At 46.0% G+C, this 21364-nt stretch overlaps 2 protein-coding genes across 3 annotated transcripts in view; one reads left to right on the forward strand and one right to left on the reverse strand.

Annotated features, from left to right (window-relative positions):
* Positions 1–2650, reverse strand: part of Hacl1 (2-hydroxyacyl-CoA lyase 1) — a 35238-nt gene extending 32588 nt beyond the window's left edge. The window contains exons 1-2 of the mRNA XM_052190103.1: positions 2436–2650; positions 2118–2222 (exon numbers count right to left, since the gene is read on the reverse strand). Coding sequence (XP_052046063.1) covers positions 2118–2222; positions 2436–2525 — 195 coding nt within the window. The 5' untranslated portion in view covers positions 2526–2650. The remainder of the gene's footprint in view (positions 1–2117; positions 2223–2435) is intronic.
* A 25-nt stretch (positions 2651–2675) lies between these two features.
* Btd (biotinidase) overlaps positions 2676–21364 on the forward strand; it is a 28149-nt gene continuing 9460 nt past the window's right edge. The window contains exon 1 of one of the 2 annotated variants that reach the window (XM_052190104.1): positions 2676–2780. In XM_052190104.1, the coding sequence (XP_052046064.1) occupies positions 2770–2780 (11 nt within the window). In that variant the 5' untranslated portion in view covers positions 2676–2769. The remainder of the gene's footprint in view (positions 2781–21364) is intronic. The other variant, XM_052190105.1, reaches the window with a different exon arrangement.

Here is a 21364-nt window from a genome sequence, read left to right on the forward strand (position 1 = left end):
AAGAGCCGCTAACCTAGAGATCCTCTAAAAGAGCTAACCTTTCCCTTCGTAATAAGCAATGCTTACTCTTTCTTCAAGACAGTTCTTTTATCATCTTCTGTGGGATGCTTTCTTAGAAGACTAAATGTATGTGTCTGTTTATTCAAGTCTATTGTTGTTGTACTAGGGAAACTCAGAGCACTGGACACGTTAGGCAAGTACTCTACCGCAGAAAGATAACCCAAGCCCTCAGCATGGTCTCAGCTGACCAGGTGGGCTCTGGGCCTGAAGTCTTCTGTTTCGGCTGAGTACCTACAGGAACTGCAGTTGTGAGCTCTAGATTTTCCATAACCATCCTGTGGCCTACCTACCCGCTCTCACAGTCTGCCATGCCTTTAAGTTATACTGATGAGGCATGAACAAGCTGTCACCTCTATGAGCAATCCTTCCTGTCCCAATGAGGACAGCCAGTCACTCTCTGTATGACCAATATCCCTTTTGTGTATCCTTTTGTGAGGAGCAAAATTATTTGAGATTGTCTCACCCTCATTTCCCCCAGCTGATCAACTTGGAGTTGAAAAATATACCTTATTTCTGCTTTATAGATCCCTCTTCGGCTGCTTATACAGTCCACATCAAACATACAGTACATACTTAGTGCATGTCTAATGCATGAAGAAGAAACAGCAGGCAAACATACTCTAGAAAAACAGTAAAATGTAGATCGGTGCCTATACTTTCTCGTGCAGGTAAAAGAATAGCAGGTTGTTCCAAATAAGAAAACTGAGAGGTAAGTGCACAGCTCAGAGGCCGTGTGTGTACTTAGTGGACATAAGGTCCTGGGTTCAATTCCCAGCACCGGAAAAAAAAAAAGAGGTAAGGGAATAAAAGTGTAAACAACACACATTAATACCTACCATTTTTCTGATTGAGAACACTCCCTATAAATGCCAAACCTTATTGATAAATGTCTTTCAATTAGCAAATAATGTAGTAAACACCTATATTACATAAAGCCCTCAGTCAAGTCAGTGCAGTGGGGATTTGAAAACAAATGAACCATTCCCCCTGGAACTGACATGTGACAGCAGAGAGACGGTGGCAAGGCAGGCCAAGAACATAGATCAAGACGGCAGTGATGGCAGCAGAGGGGACAGCGGTGTATGTGTGTGTATGTACGTATGTGTGCATATATGTATATGTAAACCATGTGTGTGCCCCTGGAGGCCAAAAGAAACCATTAGATCCTCTGGAACCAGAGTCATAGAGGTTGTGAGCCATCACGTGGATGGCACAAATCAAATCCCGATCTCTGAAGAAGCAGCAAGTACTATAACTGCTGAGCTAAGTCTTCAGCCCCAATTCCTGATCTTTTAAATTGTGTGTGTGGGGGGGGGTGGGTGGGTGTGTATAAGTCAGCCTGAGTGTGTGTGTGGGTCCAAGGACAACATGAATCAGTAATCTCCCTCATTGTTCCTTACAGCTCCTGGAGATTATATTCAGGTTGTGAGGCCATGAGGCTTTGCAGCAAGCTCCACTGAACCACTTCACCTGCACCAGACACTTGGTATTTTTACCAGTATTGCTGAGAGAGGGGTTTCCTCTGGGCTGCCAGAGGAAACACTGCGAGTGGATTCATAAAATGTCTCCTTCGCTTTTCCCTCTTCCAGGTAAGCAAGCCCTCAAAAGGGTGGGGGGCATAACGCTGAGGGAAAGCACCAGACTGGGCACGCCATCTGGAATATCTTCCACTTCATGCTGCATGAGTCCTGGCCTTCAATCACGAATGCAGCATCACCATTCCACACCAGATGCTGGCGATGCACATATGTAGTGGTGAAGCCACATGCCTTCTCTGCTAGAACTGACAGTGTAACAGTCAAGTAAGACCGCCCCTTTCGATTCTGATATTTGGACGTGGCAGAGTACACTATGGTAGAACAGTGTAAGCACCAAACTCAGAGTTCAAATGCCACTACCAAACGACTCACGTTGGGCAAGTTTGACTTAGTCTCTCTGCTTCTCATTTTCCTGTCAAGTGGGATTAACAGTGGTGCGTGCAATGCTTTTGAAGCGATGGGACGCTGTGTGCATTGTGCATCGAGTAGCTGCCATTCGGTACGTGTGTCAAGACTCACCGCCTGCTCATTCCTCATCCCGATGTACTTGATGCCCAGTTCCTGGGCAGCAAGGGCGATTTCGGTCACCGGGAGGCCTACGACACCGAACATGTACTCCACATGCTGGGGGTAGGAGGGAAAAAGGGCAACAAATGACGGTCATCAGGTGACCCAGCCTTTTTGCCCTCCCGGGAGGTCCAAAGGAAAGACCAACAGGACCCCCGCCCCCCCCCCCCGCCACCTTGCCCTCCGTCTCTATGGCAACGCGAGTCGCCCACCCCACCCCACCCCCGTCTGCATCTATAGAGACTTTCACACCCGAGGGATCCATCGTACTTGAGTTTTTAGAGCCTGGGCGATGACTTTAGCACCAGACACCTGCTCCTCGCTTCTGTCGCTACCCTCTGCCGAGTTACTATCTGGCATCTTCCACCTAAAGTTAATTCAATGCACTCTTGCAGCTCACAGCCGAAAAGTCGGTCGCACGCTGTTGTTGGTGACACCCGCTTCTGACAGACATGAGGGCAGCCCAACGGATTTAAGCAAGGGGAAGAGGGGGCGGGACAAAAAGTCCGTACTTGGTGAGGCGATCGTGTAAGCACGCCCATTCTCCAGTCTTTTCCGGACTCCGCCATCAGCTGGAGGCGGGACGAGCCGGAGGCCGCGTCCTATGCCTAACAGGTAAGTACGCCAACCTCTGAGGCTGCTCGCCATGGTTTGGCCCTCCACGAGGGTAGCAACGCAGCTCAGTCCCGCGTTGGGGGAATGGCACATGCGCATCTGGAGGGTGAAAGCAAACAGAGACCAAGCGAGGAGGGGGCGTGGCCCCAGCGCGCGTCCCCGCCCCCGCCGGGGCTTCTAGCTGATTGGGGGCCAGCTGCGCAAAGGCTGCTGGGACGCGGGTATCTCGGAGAGTGTCAAGTTGGGAAAAACCTGCTTTTGGGTAGTGTTGTCATGCTCATGTGCATTCTGGTTTCATAACTTTGTGGTTTTACACTCCACATCATGTGCACGTTTCAGAAGTCCATGAGCAGAGGTGTATTCTTAATCGTGGATGACACCAAAATTGCTCGTCAAGAGATAAACATTAACACCGCAGCTGCTCCAGCCCTCTGCCTGGTTTATATTTACTTATTTTGTTCCTGTTGGGTATCGTTAAGCTCTGTTAGAGCCGTTAATTAATAATTAATGTATGGTTGCTTAACTTTTACCAAAGTAAGAGTGTTGGTTGTTTTCTACTTACTGGTTCAAGGATAAGCCTGCTTGACCCCTGGCATGGCGTGCTTTGGAGACAATAGTCAATTCGTGGCACCTTACATAGATTCCAGCAGGACATTCTATGAAGTGCAAACTGAACTCTGATGGGAACAAATCTCTGTGATTCAGTTTGAGTAGGCTTTTGTTTGGTTTTTTGTTTATTTGTTTATATTGTTTAAGGATTTGCCATTTGGCAAAGAGAAAAACCATTGACCTGGTTTTTGCCTTCGCCTTGCAGTTCAAGGTACAGTGTTCCATGCTTCCCTTGCTTGTAGAGATTCAGCAGAAGTGATGTGAATCCATCTTCCAAGGCCAAAAGTCATTGCTGTTCTGTCCAACTGCAAGATAAGGATCCTAGGGGCTGTCATTTATACAAAGCACTCTGTGTGGACTTTGAACATGTTAATTATATTCCCTTTTTTTTTTCGTTGGCAGTATGCTTAAAATTTTATTTGTTGGATACTTTGGTGAAATTTGGCATTGTAGAGCCAGATGTGGTGGCTCACACCTTTAATCCCAGCACTTGGGAAGCAGAGGCATATGGATTTCTGTGAGTCTGAGGCCAGCTTGGTCTACCTAGTGAGTTTCAGGATAGCCAGGGCTATAGAGAGAGGCCCTGTCTTTTTATTACTCAAAGAAAGAATATTTTTTTTTTTAAAAACCCAACAACTTTGTACATATTAGTCAAGCACTCTACCACTAAACTATATCTCAGGTCCTAAATTTTAACTTTCTTAAATAAACATCAGAAGTCAGGGGTTGGAGAGATGGCTCAGTGTTTAAGAGCAGTGACTGCTCTTTTGGATGATCTGAGTTTGATTTCTAGCAACCACATGGTGTCTTACAACCATCTGTAATTCCAGTTCCAGCAAAGCTAATGCCCTCTTCTGGCCTGTGAGGGCACCAGGCACACATGTAGTATGCCGACATATATGCAGGCAAAATAGACATACACACAAAATAATAATAATAACAATAACAACAACTACAACAATAATAATAATAAATAAAGGTAGCATTAGCGACTTGCTCTGCACAGAGCAAATCCAAGCTCCAGAGTCCAGATAGCAATTGCTTTAGGGATCTAGCTCTGGGATAGTGAGGAGTTGCTTGCCAACCTTCTGCCAAGTGGGTGAAGATAATCTCAAGGTAGTCTGGTGATCTACAAAGAGTTGTGAGCGGGGTGTGGCGAGGCGGGCCTATAGTACCTGTACTCAGGAAGCTAAGACAGGATCTCACGTTTGAAGCCAGCCTGGGCAACCAAGTGAGACCCTGTCTCAAAAATAAATCATTTTTTAAAAAGAGTTGCAATATGCATAGAGAAGATTAACTTTCAAAAGAAGGCAGCTTCTGTAGGCAGAGACTCCCTGGGCCCCCAATTTGTGACTTTTATCTCAGTCAGTTCACAAGAACACTGGGAATCCTTGTGCTCATTTTATAGCATAATCTAGGGGGCTGGAGAGGTAGCTCAGTGGTTAAGAGCACTGACTGCTCTTCCAGAGGTCCTGAGTTCAATTCCCAGCAACCACATGGTGACACACAACCATCTGTAATGGGTTCTGATGCTCTCTCTTCTGGTGTGTCTGAAGACAGCTACAATGTACTCATATAAATGAAATAATAAATCTTAAAAAAATGAATAAAGTATAACCTAGCTGAACCTGTGACATACAGTCCATGCTTTGGCAAAATGTAGTGCCTGGTTATCAAGTAAAGAAAGAATTAGGGTTATTTGTTCTTCCAACTTCATTTTGTTGCTATGGCAAATACCATGAGTAAAAGCATGTTAGGGAGAGGGAAGTTTAGTTTTTCTTTCACTGCCAAGTCACAGACCACCTTTGAGAGACCGTTGTCAGGACCCGCAGAGGAACCTTCCTGCTGGCTCACTCTCTGGCTTCTCCCAGACTCGTGCTTAGCGAGCTTTCTCACACAGCCCAGGGCCACCTGTCTTGTGGGCTAGGACCCTGCGTTGGTTAACATGCTTCTTCATTTGTTCCTCCCAGACATGCCCATGGACCAGCCAGGTAACGTGAGGCACTTCATGGAGGCTCATTTCTCAGGTGATTTTAGGCTGTGTCAAGGTGTAGAATGGCTACAAATGAAACTGGCTGATGATTAGTAGGAAGTGGATATGGAATACATACCTTCTGTTATGTGGACTGAACCAGCATCTTGTGCAGGCTATAGTACAGCTATAGTATTATAGTATCCTAGACCACCATAGTATGGCTATAGTATTATAGTATCCTAGACCACCACAGTATGGCTATAGTATTATAGTATTCTAGACCACCATAGTACGGCTATAGTATTATAGTATCCTAGACCACCATAGTACGGCTATAGTATTATAGTATCCTAGACCACCATAGTACGGCTATAGTATTATAGTATCCTAGACCACCATAGTACGGCTATAGTATTATAGTATCCTAGACCACCATAGTGTGGCTATAGTATTATAGTATCCTAGACCACCATAGTATGGCTATAGTATTATAGTATCCTAGACCACCATAGTACGGCTATAGTATTATAGTATCCTAGACCACCATAGTACGGCTATAGTATTATAGTATCCTAGACCACCATAGTACGGCTATAGTATTATAGTATCCTAGACCACCATAGTGTGGCTATAGTATTATAGTATCCTAGACCACCATAGTGTGGCTATAGTATTATAGTATCCTAGACCACCATAGTGTGGCTATAGTATTATAGTATCCTAGACCACCATAGTATGGCTATAGTATTATAGTATCCTATAACACTGTAGTGTCCAGGTGGGCCTTTCCATCTTTCTGGCTCAACCTTCTGAGTAGCTGAGATTACAGCGCTATGCCAGGAATAAAAATAAAAAGGAAACTTATATAAAGCACTGTTTTTCAAAACAACACTTAAAACTATACTGCAGGCAATGTGCTGAAGGAGGCATGCCAACAGAGACAGGATAGGCATAAAAATGATGTAATAAAATGGTTGGTTGAGTAAAACTGATTGAGTTGATCTTGTTTGCTTCTCATAAAATTTATGAACTGTATAGAAGCAAAGCTCAGAGATAGGCTTGAAGCAAAAAGAAAAAACAAGATTGTATTCTGGAGCTATCTATCAGGGGCAGCTTAATAATAATAACTCAATAATAGAAGTTGAAAGGCCCTGAACATGTTTCCCTGGCACCCTCTGACCTGGAGAACGCTGGATCCCTGCCCCAGACCTGAACTTTGCTTTGAAGTTTAATGCACCCACGATCTAGCACTGAAGCCATGAGCGATATGAGAAGAAAATAGAAAGAATCTGGTTTTTCTGCTTTATCTGTTTTCCCCCTTTAAAGTAAAGTCGAGAGAGTTTAGCATTAGCAATGACCTCCACAATGATTTTCTTTCTTGAGTATAAAACGGTGACAATTCTAGGTGTGGTATGGCTTAGCAACAGAGTGTTTCTCTGCAAAGTTCCCAGGGTGTGGGGTTGGACTGGGGACATTTCGTAATGAAAGACTTAAGTCCATCAACTTGTTTCTTCATCATAACCTTTGAGCTTCTTCTTGGGGCTTATCAACAGCCCACTGATTCCTTATAGTTAATGTTTATGGTATCTCTCAGACACATGGAAGGAGAAGAAGTTACTACAGACTCATAACCCCCGGCTGCTAGACCGTAAATGCAAAAATGGCCTCTTATGTGCCCTCCCTGCCTGTATCTCCCTCCCCATCCCATAGAGGGAGCCATTGCTTTGAAGTTAATGTTTCTAGTACCTGCATTATCCACTTTTCATAGGGTCTTATCTGTTTCCGATGTTGTAAGAGAGTCCATGAGAATAGGAATGATTTATTCGCTCTGTCGTGCTGGGAAGGCTGTTGCTCTATCTCTAAATTAGATCCCTGTCCTTTCCCCTGCTTTTTTTTTTTTTTTTTTTTTTTGAGACAGGGTCTGTGAGTTTCCCAGTGTACTGGCTGGTTTTGTGTCAACTTGACACAGGCTGGAGCTTCAGTTGGGGAAGTGCCTCCATGAGATCCAGCTGTGGGGCATTTTCTCAATTAGTGATCAAGTAGGGAGGGCCCCTTGTGGGTGGTACTACCTTTGGGCTGGTGTTCTTGGGTTCTATAAGAGAGCAGGCTGAGCAAGCCAGGGGAAGCAAGCCAGTAAGAAACATCCCTCCATGGCCTTTGCATCAGCTCTTGCTTCCTGACCTGCTTGAGTTCCAGTCCTGACTTCCTTTGGTGATGAACAGCAGTGTGGAACTGTAAGCTGAATAAATCCTTTCCTCCCCAACTTGCTTCTAGGTCATGATGTTTGTGCAGGAATAGAAACCCCGACCAAGACACCCAAGCAGGCCTTGAACTCACACTAGCCCAGGCTGGCCTTGAACTGGTGATCCTTTTGCCTTAGCTTCCCGAGTGGCCAGCGGTTATGAATCTGCTTTTCCAGCCTTGGCCAATGCTAAACTCACAAAGACGCTCACTTTGCCCGCTAAGAGTCTAAGAACCCATTGCTAGCATCTGGTTTTGGTGAGGGCCTCAGAGCAGAAAGGCCAGCAGATACATGAAGAGGAGAGAAGCAGCAGGCCAAATTAGAGAGGGCTAACTTCTCTCTACCCCTTTCAGCATGGCTGTGTTGAGGGTTCCTTCTCACAATGTAAGGGAGAGCATTCAAACAGTAGCAGACGCTCAGGTTACTTACTTTCTAGGGTAGGACTAGTATACTCTGAAAGAATGTCCATCACCTATGTGAGAGTTTCTATGTATAAGACGGGTATGGGGGTGTATTACCAGTTTTATCAGAAGCTGTCAAATCATTCTCCAAAGCCAGAAGAACTTGATATCATCATTATGTGAGAACTTCCATTTTCTCTATCAGTTGGAAACTCAGTGCTTCTGTTTGTCTGTTTTTGTCACCCCTCTAGCTCCGCTCATTCATGGGTCCCTGTCATTTGCTTGCCACTTAGATTACTCTTACACTGGCACTTGGCAAACAAGTTTGCCAGTCTGGGCATTTGGCATACCTGCCACAGGCATCTCTCGCCATTTAGACACCTTGTTTCTTCATGTGTAGAATGGGACAAGACCCATTGTGTAAGCCTTTGTATGTGTGGTAATGTCCCATGAGACACAAGTTAGTGGCTGGACTTAGACCAGACCATGAGTTAAATTACATTATGAAGAAATAGAGCGGTAACTGATGGATTGCTTTTTATAATAGTCCATTTGTCCTAATAGTTGTTCAAGCACCATTTGTAACAGCTCATTCTTCTTTAGATACATCTTATCACTTTAGATACATACCAAGTTTCATAAGTGTTTTCTTTTGCTGTATCTTTTGCTGTAACCTTTCTGTTGCTGTAGCTGATAAGATTCTTAACAAAAAGTGACTTCAAAAAGAAAGAGCATTTACAGTTCCAGAGTGATAGTGGCAGGACTGGGAAGCTGGCTGGTGGCTAATCCCATTTTGAACAACACAGGAAGGGGGATGGAGGGGAGAGGAAGAGAGGGAGGGTTACCATATGCAGGAAATGGAACGAGGCTAGTAGCCCTTAAATCCACCCCTGGTGACAAAATCCTTCTGGAAAGACTCCACTTCCTAAAGGTACTATAATCTCACCAAATAGTGCCATTAACAGGGCTCAAGTGTGCAAATACATGAGCCTATGAGGTACATTTCTAATTAAAATGTACGTATATATGTGTGTGTGTGTAACAATACAATATTCTGTCTATGTCCACACATATATATTCCATATATAATATATATGCCAAATAAAACTTTCTATTATTTTCCTTATACAATTGTATTTGTCTACTTTGACAATGTCTTCATAGTTTTGTTTGTTTTGTTTTTGTTAAGACAAGATTTCTTTATGCAGCCAAGGTGGGTCTGGAGTTTACAGTCCTGCTGACTTAGCCTCCCAGGTGCTGGGATTACAGATCTGAGACACCACGCCTGGCTTCTGCTTTGTGTGTGTGTGTGTGTGTGTGTGTGTGCATGTGTGTGTTCATGTGTGTGTGTGCATGTGTATGTGTTGCACACATTTGTGTGGACAGTGCTGAGGTGTTGAGGTAGATGGTGGATGTCTTTTTCAACTGTGCCCCACCTTGTTTTTTGAGATATGGTCTCTCCCTGAACCTGGAGCTCATCAGTTTGGCCAGTTTGGGTGCAGACCCCCTTCTCCCCAGTGTTGGGATTAAATCACCACTGCGTCCACAGTCACTGGAGATCTGAACTCAGGTCCTCATGATTGCCTGGCAGGCACGTGACAGACCAGGCTGTCTCCCGAGAACATGCTCTCTATTGGTTTTAAGAAAATAGAGAGGGAAGAAGAACCTATAGACTAAAGGTGCATAAAAGACCTCACTTTTTTCCAAATGACTAAATTTCAAAAACCGAAATTAATGTACAGTGGGTGACAAAGCTGATTTTAAAAATACAGAAGTGCTGGGCAGTGGTGGCACACACCTGTAATCCCAGCACTTGGGAGGCAGAGGCAGGCGGATTTCTGAGTTTGAGGCCAGCCTGGTCTACAGAGTGAGTTCCAGGACATCCAGGGCTACACAGAGAAACCCTGTCTCAAAAAAACCAAATCCAAAAACAAACAAACAAACAAATACAGAAGTGGTGCTTTTTAAAGTCAAGGTTGGGGCAGGAGAGATGGCTCAGCGGTTAAGAGCACTGACTGCTCTTCCAGAGATCCTGAGTTCAATTCCCAGCACTCACATAGTGGCTCATAATTATCTGTAATGGGGACTGATGCCCTCCTCTGGTGTGTCTAAAGAGAGCAACAATGTACTCACATAAAATAAATACATCTTAAAAGCAACAACAACAACAAAAGCCAGGATTTCAATTTCGTGAGCATTTATGGGTAAGGTTGGTCAGGTTTAACAAAGTAAAATCAAAGCCTGGACTTTAGTTTCTGATTAGAAGTGTGGAAAAGTGTAGTATAAAAATAATCTTAACATTTATTATGTGAAATTTAGTTCTAACTGGGCTTCCTATATCTGGCAAGATCATGGTTTTATTCAAAGATTGCAAAGTAGTTACCTTGGCCAGCTCTCCTTGTGACTGGAGAGGTAGCCAAGCAGGGTGGGAGGGGCAAAGTGGGCAGATGGTACCGGGAAGTGCCACCCTGCTTCTGTTCCACATGGTGCCCAGAGTCAGAGCCTTGTCACCACAAGGTAACCCTGCAGATGGAAGACATGTATCCAGGACAACGATGCAGAGAGAGAGAGAGAAAAGGCTCTGAGTCTTAGTGAAGTCCCTCATGAGGAAAAAGTTCTGCTATATCCTGGGATGCTCTGTCTGGTCCTATTTTGAGATTGAAAGATGAGGCTTTGGTGGTGGGGCAGGGGGATGGCAGGACCATGGTCAGCTGGGTCTGGTGCTTGTTTCATAACTATCATTTCTGTGATTCTCTCCTTATCTTAACTTTTTTCTTTATCTGAATTTTGAGTGTCGTGTGTGTTGTGTTGGGGTTGCGGCTCCCGACCAGACAGACCATACCAGGCCAATGCAGCTCCACATGGGAGGGGTTTATTATGGGGGAAGGGGGCAAAAGGTGGCGACAAAGGCGAAGAGGGAAAGAGAGGGCGGAGGTCAGGAGAGTCTGCCTTTTATTTGGGTTGTGACATAACCACTCGCAGGTAAAGGTGGGAGGGGAGCCAAATGGACTCAGGGAATGTATGGCGATTGCCTGGCAACAGATGTGCTGTCCCTGTCACCTATGGGTGACACCACCATCATCGTGGGGTTTTGAGCTGACCTGCATCCGTGAAACCACTTCCTGATACCAACAGAGTTGGGGGGGGGGGGCTTGTGCGCATGCGCGCGCATGAGAAAGAGAGGGGGTCTTGTTTTTGTTTTTTTCTGGGAAGGGCCTTACTGTGTGGGTATAGCACAGGCTACTCTGGAACTCGCCACAATTGTACTGCCTCAGCCTACCAATTGCTGGAGACATTTTCTAGGAGATTTCTCATTTTAGCTAAAATTCTTCATTATTTTCCCTTTTCTGTACTTATTATTTCCTCTTTATTATTGCTTACGTTTACATATCTCCATAATCAGGTTAGCTGATGATGTTCAGTTTCCTTTCCTTCACTCTTGGGACCTTTGGCTGGTGTCCTCGGTCCTGCATTGCCGAGTGTACAACGTTTGCCTGCTGTTCTATAAACAGAATCCTTGTGTTTATTTTATATCCAACGCTCCTGCCATAGTTTTTCCATCCACTTCCTGCTCAGCAGAACTGAAGCTGCAATGCATTTTTTTTTTTAAGAAAGGCTGGTTAAACTGATGAGATTGATATTCCCAAGTTCCTACATCTTCACACGCATTATCAGGTCCTTTAATATTTCAACCAAATCTTAGCATCCTGCAACAGTTCTAAGTCATATTTTCTATCTTAGAAACGATTCCGTAGACATTGATGTTATTGTGATAAGGCATGAGAATAGCCTGCCTGAATTTTTGCCCTTAAAAATGCCTTTTGCGGGGCTGGAGAGACAGCTTCGTGGTTAAGAGCGCCTGCTGCTCTTGCGGAGGACCTGGTCGTCTTCTTAGCAACCACATGGTGGCTTATGACCATCTGTAACTTCAGTCCCAGGGGGATCTGACGCCCTCTTCTGGCCTCCTCAGACACCGCACACTTGTGGTGCATAGACATACGTGCAGACGAAATACACATACAATTAAATCATTCTTTGTTTTTTTAAAAAAATGCCTCTAGCCAGGTACAGTGGTGCAAGCCTGTAATCCTGGCACTTGGGAGGCTGAGGCAGGAGGTGTATGAACTTGAGGCCAGTGCTGGTGACATGGAGACACCATGTCTCACAAACCAAACCAAACAAAAACGCCTTTGACCTTTTAATTTGGCTCCCAAATGCTTCTTTATCTTTGGTAGGAAGGCCTTCCCTAGGCAACATCTGTCCTTCTCGAGCTCTGCTGTCGTTTTTGCCTTCCTGAATCTGCTTGTGTCCCTGGAGAACACTCTTCAATTACATCCTTCAATATTTGTCCTGATCTGTTATGCAGTATTGATCGTATTGAAAATTGTGTTTGCACCCACTCTACAGCTTAAAATAAGACTCGTTTTCTATCTGCATGTTTGTGTGGCTGGGAGTCTGAGCAGGGCTGGGATCTGTTTTGGATCTCACTCTCCAGGCTGCGGGTGTCGGCCGAGTTTCAAAGTCTACCATCTGAAGAATGACTTTTCTTTGCAGCTTTAGGACTCATGGTGACTTGCTTATTTAAGGACAGCTGGAGTGTGTCACTTTAAAAGCTTTTGCCTTCTTTCAGAGGCCTTTGGACTGGGTGCATCTGGGATAGTCTCTTTGGATGAACAGAGGTGACGGGCTTGGGACTTCAGTTGTGCGGTGAAGCCCCTTAATGTTTCATTGTTGGCTAGAAGCAAAACGTTTCTATTTCTTGAACATTTCTATTGTTTACTTTATTTACAGCATCATCTAATTCCTTTGGCTGTTTCTGTATTTGTCTTAGGCTGGGGTGGGGGAAGGAGAGGAGGAGGGGAGGGGGAGGGGAGGGGGAGGGGAAGACAGCACAGACCACGTGTAGAGGCCAGAGGCAGACATTACGGATGTCAGGTATCTGCCTCTATTGTTACCCATAATCGCTCACTGAACCCAGAACTTGCAGATTCAGCTAGACTGGCTGGCCAGGAAGCACCTGGAACTGGCCTGTCTCCACGCATCGACACTGGGGTTACAGATGCACATTAACGTACTCTTAGGTGGGTGCTAGGACTCAAACTCAGACCCTCATGCTTGCCTACAGCCTCTCTACCTACCGTGCTGTTTCTCTAGGCTTATTTTTCCCTACTTTTAAAATTAGGATACATTTGTATTCCGTTCCCCTTCCTCTCTGTTTTCCTTCCCTTCCCTTTTCTTCCTCAGTCTCTTCTTCCCTCCCTTCCTCCTCCTCTTCCCTTTAACCTTTCATCTCTTGTCTATTTTGTGCTGTTTTTTTTTTAAAATATAAAACAAGAAATTGTTACTTTGTCTTCATTCATTGTTACGTTGTCTTCCTTCACGGCAGTATTTAGCTGCAGTTCTTCTGTGCTGAGGGAAAGTTTCTGATGAATAATCTTCTATTTCTTTTCTTACAGTGTTTTTCAGAATATCTTTGGCTTTTTGTTTACTCGTTTTGGAGTGAGTCCCTGCTGTGCTGTTTGGGTTTTTTGGGTGGAGTTTATGTGGGAGGTAAACAAGGCTGTGTTGATAATTACCTTCTCTCGGAGCTCTGAAGAGATCTCACTTCTTTCTTTAATACTGAAAAGTTTACTATGGTTTGGATCACCATAAAGAAAAAAAATCATTGTATCATTTTTCAAATTATTTTCCTACTCAGGGTCTAGCATGAGATAAAGAGTTTCAGGTGCAGGCCATTACTTTTCCAGCCAGGCGGGTCTTTGTTGTCCATCTTTGCAGGAACAATTCCTCCAGGCTTCTTAGCTCTCACAGATCTCACCACAGCCCTAAGATTCTCGTCTTAGACTGTCTCTGACTATTAAAAAAAAAAAATCAAACTTCTTAGATACCAAGACTGGGAAACGTCCCAGTCTTTTTTTTTTTTTTTTTTTTTTTTTTTTTTTTTTTTTTTTTTTGGTTTTTCAAGACAGGGTTTCTCTGTGTAGCCCTGGCTGTCCTGGACCTCACTCTGTAGACCAGGCTGGCCTCAAACTCAGAAATCCACCTGCCTCTGCCTCCCAAGTACTGGGATTAAAGGCGTGCGCCACCACCGCCCGGTTTTTTTTCTTTTCTTTTTTTCTTTTTTCTTTTTTGAAATGTCCCAGTCTTATTTCACCATTCTGGTTTCTAATTTCTAACTTATTTTATATTTCAAAGACTTAAAGAGAATCTCTAGGCTCATAGTGAAATAGAACAGAAAACCAGTTACCCTGCACCCACTGTCCTGATTCACATACAATCTGCACCATTATCAGCATCCCGGACTCGAGAGCGTGCACTGGATACAGTTGATGAGTCTGCGCCGGCCTTTCCTCGTCCTCCGGAGCCTGCAGTTTACATGAGGGTGGACTCCGCCCGCAGTATCTGCAGACCCTCTTTTGGTAACAGATGCCGTGGTTGTGGGTAATCATCCACCCTACAGGAAGGGAAAGGCTGTGCAGTCCAGCAGCCTGACCTGGCTTCATCAGTTCACCTGACTGCAGGCACACACAGCAGTGGTGAGGCCGCTCCTGAGGGCGAGCAGTTGTCCAGTGTAAGATCCTGGGTGCCAATCCCTGCTGGAATCCAGAGGTGACAGGGCTGACTTGCACTGATTGCTGCGTGGGCTCCCTGCTGTCCAAAGGTGGCTTTGGGCATTCAGCTCTGTCTGTCCTGCTGTGTAACACTTTTCTGTTGCTGTGATTAAAAGACAAAAACCAAAAACAAACAAAAACAAAACAAAAAAATAAATAAGTAAATAAACCAAGAACAAAAATACCACGGCAACTTATAGAAAAGTTATTTTGGCTCTCAGTTTTAAAGAGTGAGAGTCTGTAATGGTGGGAGGGCAGGGAGGCAGACTGTAGTTTCTCTAGGCAGACAAGGGTGAGGACCCTCATGTGTTGAAGGGATTCTTCATTTTTGTTACAGTGGGTTTTTGTTTGTTGGCTTTATTTTAATCTCATCACTTCTTAGAATTTCTCTCTTTTGCTTATATTGCCCATCCAATTTCCTCAGTGTCTGTTTCCCCCCAGCAGAGAGCCCTTAGCGTGGCTTTCGTAGTGATAAGTGCTATTCTGATAGGCGATGTCTAGGCTTTTGTTTGACTTTTTAGCATCCCTGTAATTTGTTGTTGTTGTTGAGAGATGATGACATTGTGTTCTGGTAAAGCACACAGGTACAGTAACCAGGCATTTAGTAAAGAGGTGATGTTATGGGGAGCCTTCCAGAGAAGACCGCTCAGACACTCGATTGCCAATGGGCTGGGACTGCACTCAGGTATTTGGGACCCAACTGTAGCACCAAGTGTTTGGAGTACTGGGTTTTTAAAGGCAGAGACCACATGTTAATCTCTCTCTCAGCAGTTGCAAGGGAGGCTTTGTCCCAGAAAACAGTTTAACAGAAGAAAAGACATATGGTTAGTTGGAGAGGGGGGTTTCACAACCAGGCAGTTTAACAGAAAATAATATAAGTTATCTAGGGTTCCTAGACCAGGGTTAGGTAATTTCCCACAGGGCTCACCACAAGAACATCAAATTCGAGCTAAATCTAAAGTGGCCACAGCAAGAATATAAGGTGGAGAAGCTTCTGCACTGCCTCATCCAGTCACAGTACCAAGACAGGTGACAGGAGCTCTAGAGTTGACAGTTGTCGACTGTCTGTATCCTTCTGCCTTTCGTCTGTGCAGGGGGCTCCCCTCCCGGGTGAGGTGGGGACAGCCAGAGGGAGCTAAGGAGAAGCATTTCCCTCTCCCGCAGGGAAGCTGGAGTGGGCTGAAGCTAGCGCATCTCTTCCTCCAAGTCACTTAGGTTCAGAAAACCTCAGAGGTTAGGCTCTGATAAAGTGATTCCTCACCAGGCTGGGCCTGCTGAAGAGCAGAGCCTCTGGCTGCTTCCCCCTGACCCTGGCAGGGGAGGAGGGGCTTCTCTAATCTTTGGGAAAATCAGTAGACCTCCTAGAGGCAGACTCACACTGAGTCTGAGCTCAGCCTTGCTATGAGGAGCCTCCTGCAGGCCTCAGGGACAGGTTAGGCTTCCTGCCAGGTTCTGGGGCCAAGGAGGTTCCTGCTCACCAGCTTCTTGAGGCGAGTTCGGTTCCCTGCCTTGTCTGGAGAGGCCCTGGTCCCCGGTTTGTCCCACTCTTGTTAGGATGCCACACTGTCTGTGCTTTCTGTGCACCAGACTAGAAACTGGAACCCTTTGCTGTTCTTTAAATGGTTTTGATTTATTAGAAAGAGGAAAACAGGGCTGGTGAGATGGCTCAGTGGGTAAGAGCACTGACTGTTCTTCTGAAGGTCCTAAGTTCAAATCCCAGCAACCACATGGTGGCTCACAACCATCTGTAATGAGATCTGATGCCCTCTTCTGGTGTGTCTGAAGACAGCTACAGTGTACTTACATATAATAAATAAATCTTTTTTTTTTAAAAAGAAGAAAACAAAATATTTTTTAAAAAAAGATAGCCTCTCTCTATGTAGACCAGGCTGACTTCAAAATCATGGTGCCTACCTGCCTCTCTCTACATAGCCCTGGCTGTCCTGGAACTCACTTTGTAGACCAGGCTGGCCTCGGAACTCACAGAGATCCAGCCGCCTCCGCCCTGCTGTTGGGACTAAAGGTCAACCTTACGTGCTGTCTTGATGTCTGTATTTTGTGTATAGATTTTGTCAGTCTGTCCTTCCGTCACTTTAACTGCTTCAGCCCAGAGACATTTGTTCCAGAGACCTGATGCCCAATTCCAGTTTATGATGTGTTAACTCCGAGTTAGGCGTGGCTTGTTTGTGAGGTGCACAGGGCATTTGCTCATTTCCAAACTGTTATTCCCTCGTCCCTGGCTTGCTTAATCAGTCAACCTTTCCTCCATTTTTTTTTTTTTTTTTTTTTTTTGAGCACAGCATAAAAACGCTGTGTGAGCTTTTTCAAAGAAAGATGTGGGTGAAATCCTGCCCGTGGCTTAAGTCCCTTTCTAGTTAAAGAGTAATCTGCCTGCAACCAAGGAACTAGAATGCCTTGCTTAGCTTTGCAGTCCATGCTGCAGTGCCTTCATGGGAGGGACCAAAGCTTCCCTTCCCAGCCTTATCCCCGTGCCCTCCCTCCGCATGCCCCAGGTCTGGAAGACCCATCCCTCAAGCTTGGTAAAGCCACAGGACTTGGGAAGACCAGCCACACGCTGAGACTCTGGGAAGCACAGGACTTGTGTTGGGATCAGGATGCAGCAATAGCTGAGCTGGGACCTTTGCTGCAGAAAGAGAAGCCACCCACAGAATTCCTGACGTAACCACCTCAGGCCAGATAGAAATGCTAGTCAGCGCCTCTCAGGCGGAGGTGCAGACGCCAGTGCTTCTCCCAGCTCTGCTCTACTGACCAGATACACAGGCCTGGGCAGGGGGCTGCAATTTCTACCACGCTCTGCCCTCTGACTGAACACCTATGTCCCACACAATGCTGTGTCACACTCCTCCTCCTCCTCCTCCTCCTCCTCCTCCTCCTCCTCCGTCTCCTCCTCCTCCCCCTCCTCCTCCTCCTTCTCCTTCTCCTTCTCCTGTTCTAGGAACTGATGGCATCCGGAATCCCAAGTGTCTGTCCTCTCTTGCTGAACCTAACTACCTTTTCCAATGTGTCCCCCTCAGCTTTGCAATGGAGAAGGGGCCTTTGCCTGTGACCTGTCAGCCTCTTGCTTTGGTTTTGGTTGTTTCGTCTCTTCCATACTCCCTGCCATTACTCTGGTAGTGTTTCTTAAAGACCGTCCTGTAAAGGACACTGTGTGGCTGTGAGGGGCAGGAGTCTTTTTTTTATTTCTACTTGCTAACTCTTTTTATTTTTATTTTTTAAATTCTTTTATTAGATATTTTCTTTATTTACATTTCCTATGTTATCCCCTTTCCTGGTTTCCCCTCTGAAAACACCCCATCCATTCCCCCTCCCCCTGCTCACCAACCCACCCACTCCCACTTCCCCGTCCTGGCATTCCCCTACACTGGGGCATCGAGCCTGAGAGGACCAAGGGCCTCTCCTCGAATTGCTGTCCGACAAGTCCATCTTCTGCTACATATGTGGCTGGAGTCATGGGTCCCTCCATGTGTGCTCTTTGGTTGGTAGTTTAGTCCCTGGGAGCTCTGAGGTACTGGTTGGTTCATATTGTTGTTCCTCCTTAGCTCCTGGGGTCCTTTCTTTAGCTCCTCCATTGTGCTCAGTCCCATGGTTGGCTGAGAGCGTCCACCTCTGTATGTGTCAGGCACTGGCAGAGCCTCTTAGGAGACAGCTGTGTCAGGCTCCTGTCAGCAAGCGCTTGTTGGCATCCGCAATAGTGCCTGGGTTTGGATGGATCCCCAGGTGGGGCAGCCTCTGGGTGGCCTTTCCTTCAGTCTCTGCCGAGGGACGGGATTCCTCACTCCTGAGGCTTGGCAGGCGGGAGCACAGGTGTCTGACCGGCGCAGGCGTTTGGTTCTCCCTGACAGATCTATGGTTCTCCTAGAGATTGGTGCCCACCATGCATTTAATAGGAAAGGTTGGGGGCTGGAGAGATGGAGCAGTCGGTGGCTAAGACTGCTCTTCCAGAGGTCCTGAGTTCAAATCCCAGCAACCACATGGTGGCTCACAACCATCTGTAATGAGATCTGATGCCCTCTTCTGGTGTGTCTGAAGACAGCTATAGTCAGTGTACTTACATATAATATATAAATAAATAAATCTTTAAAAAAAATAGGAAAGGTCGGCCTTCATGTTGTCTATCTTCTGAGTTCATCTTCTCAGACAAGGTTAACAGGGGGCTCTAAGGCCATTGTGGTGTTCTTTTAGAGGGTGATCCTTATGACTTTAGTTCAACAGGAAAATGGAGGGGAAATTTCCACACACACTCCCAAAATAATGCCCTATTGACGCCTATTGAGGGTCACTTCAAATAATTTTATTTAAAATGAATTCTCAATATATTGCCCAGGCTGGTTCTGAATGAGGTTATCCTCTTGCCTAGCCTTCTTCCTGGCATTTGGCGGATTGGGTGATGGCTCTTGGGAGCTGTGCGCGTTAGAGAAGTGTTAACTACCTGGAGGTGTCTCACTGTGGGTCCGCCACAGTCTTGCTTTCTTGTGAACTCTGATGTGTGTGTGTGAAAGAGTACATTATGCTTTGTAGAATAAGGCTATACCATTTCTTGGAGAATTCAGTATGCTCTGCTGCCCTGTTTTGTTTGTTTTTAATCAGGGACTCTGGAGGGAAAACAGTAACGTTGGTTATCTAAGGTGTTCCTGGTTTGCCTAAGTCTGTTAACCGGCTGGCTTTGTTTCACGTTTGCGGCTGTTAAGACACCCTGACCCAAAGTAACTTCGGGCAGGCTTACAGTTTCGGGTCACAGTTCATTATAGCGACAGGTAAGGCAGGAGCGTCACACCCACAGTCTAGAGCGGAGAGAGAATCGCGTGGGTCCTCACTGCCGCTGGCTTCCTCCTGTCTTAGACTATCGATGGCCTCTGCCTACAACAGTGCACACGACGGGATGGGCTGGAGCTTCCTACAGCCATTAGCGGCACACACATACCCGCAGGCCAGCCCAGATAATCCCTCAGTGGCCTCTCTTCCTAAGAGACGCTAGGTGTGTCCCAGCACATCAGCCAAAGGTTGCCAAACTGTCAGCAGGAAGTTCTCATCACCGAAAACACTTTGAAATCTAGCCACATTCTATCAGGCCTAAGGAAAAGCACCTGAGAAATAAAGGTGATGCTTTTGACTCCTGGCGTAGGAAGAGAGAACCTTAAAACAGTCAAATGTTTCAGTATTTTCATCTTGAAGTAAACGGGTGAGATACTAGAAGTGGAAAGAGAAGAGGGAAACAAAACCCATTGCCTGAGTCAAACGCCCACTGGTGTTATTCTCAGCTCGTCCACCAGGTGGCAGTCACACCTGCAAAATCAGTCAGCTGGGTGTTTTCCCTCATAGGACAGAACACACAAAGACCTTAAACTTAAACCTTGTGATCCCTCAGGAAGATGCTTGCTGTAGTGAGCGTGGACCTAGAGCCCTGCACATGCTGCCCAATGCTGTATCATGGAGCTACACCCTAGTCCCGGAGATTTTAGTCTATTTAAATTGTGAAGGTATTCCCCATTTAAGAGAGAGAAAGACAACATTTAGGCTAACATGTCACGATTGTTGGAGTTCTCTTTTAGTTTAAGATAAGCTGTTCTAGTTAGTCAAGCAGAACTTGGCCCCTGTCCAAGCACAGTGCAGAGTTATTTCCGCCTGTCATTGTTAAGGGGAAAAGGTGAAGCCAGTTTACGGACGACTTTTCGGGGGACTGGTCCTTTCCTTATGTTCCTGTGGGTTCAGGCGGGAATTCCTGTCAACAGCCTTGCCACTCTGTGTTTACTTACATGGGACCTTTTCAGCTGGCATCCAGGATGTCATCCAGATAACTCAACAATGCCTTACAACAGAAAGGGCAAGAACCAGGTCATCGTGCAGCCCACGAGGCTAGATGTCTCTGCAGTCCCGGGCTGAGGCTGGGGTCCTAGAGGATTCCTGGCGTGTTGCTGATTTTCAGTCTACACTGTCCTGAAGAAGTCAGATTTAAACACCATCAGCAACAGGATAGGTGAACTGGCCAGCTAGAGTGAGGGCCTTTGGGGAAATGACAGTTCCTTCTTCCACGTCCGTGCATGTGGGCAGCCACCAGGAGGTGGGGCCTAGATACGGACTAGATCTTCCAGCTTCAAATCTAAGAGAATCCCCAAAGGAAGGAGTGAGTGTCTAGAAGCTTGGGTTTTAGCTGATTCCAGATGTGGTCAAGTTGACAACCCAGATTAGTCATCACAAGTCCACCCTTGTCAACTTGACACAATGAAATCTCTTTATGTGATGATTCACTTCCAAATGAACACAGTAACCAGGTCATAATTCTGCCTAACAGTTCTGATGAGATGTGGGTGGAGCACTTCAGGCCAGTGACTAGACGCTGCTCGGCTTCCTGTAATCCCACTGGCCACCACTCCCACCTGCCTGCTGTGCTCCAGCTACATGCTTCTCTGTCTTGAATGGAGAGGCATGCTCCTGCCTTGGGCCCTCTGTGTGGACGCTCCTCCTCCTGATCTCATATGTCACACACTCACCTTCCCACTGAGTCCCCTCCCTCCACTGCTGAAATGGTACCCACGCCCAGCCTGGCTTCTCCTCTGCATGTGCTGCTGCTGTCTGCCTTAACAAGGCAGCCCTTGTGTCTACAGCCGGCATCAGCCCAGGTTCCTCCTCAGTCTCTCATGTCCCTTCAGTAAAACATGTCACCACCATGTCGGGCCACACACTTACTTCTCGTTGTTATTTTCTTCAGGGTCCAGGTCCTGACCATC

Source organism: Apodemus sylvaticus, chromosome 8 (assembly GCF_947179515.1).
Source record: "Apodemus sylvaticus chromosome 8, mApoSyl1.1, whole genome shotgun sequence".
NCBI lineage: Eukaryota > Metazoa > Chordata > Mammalia > Rodentia > Muridae > Apodemus > Apodemus sylvaticus.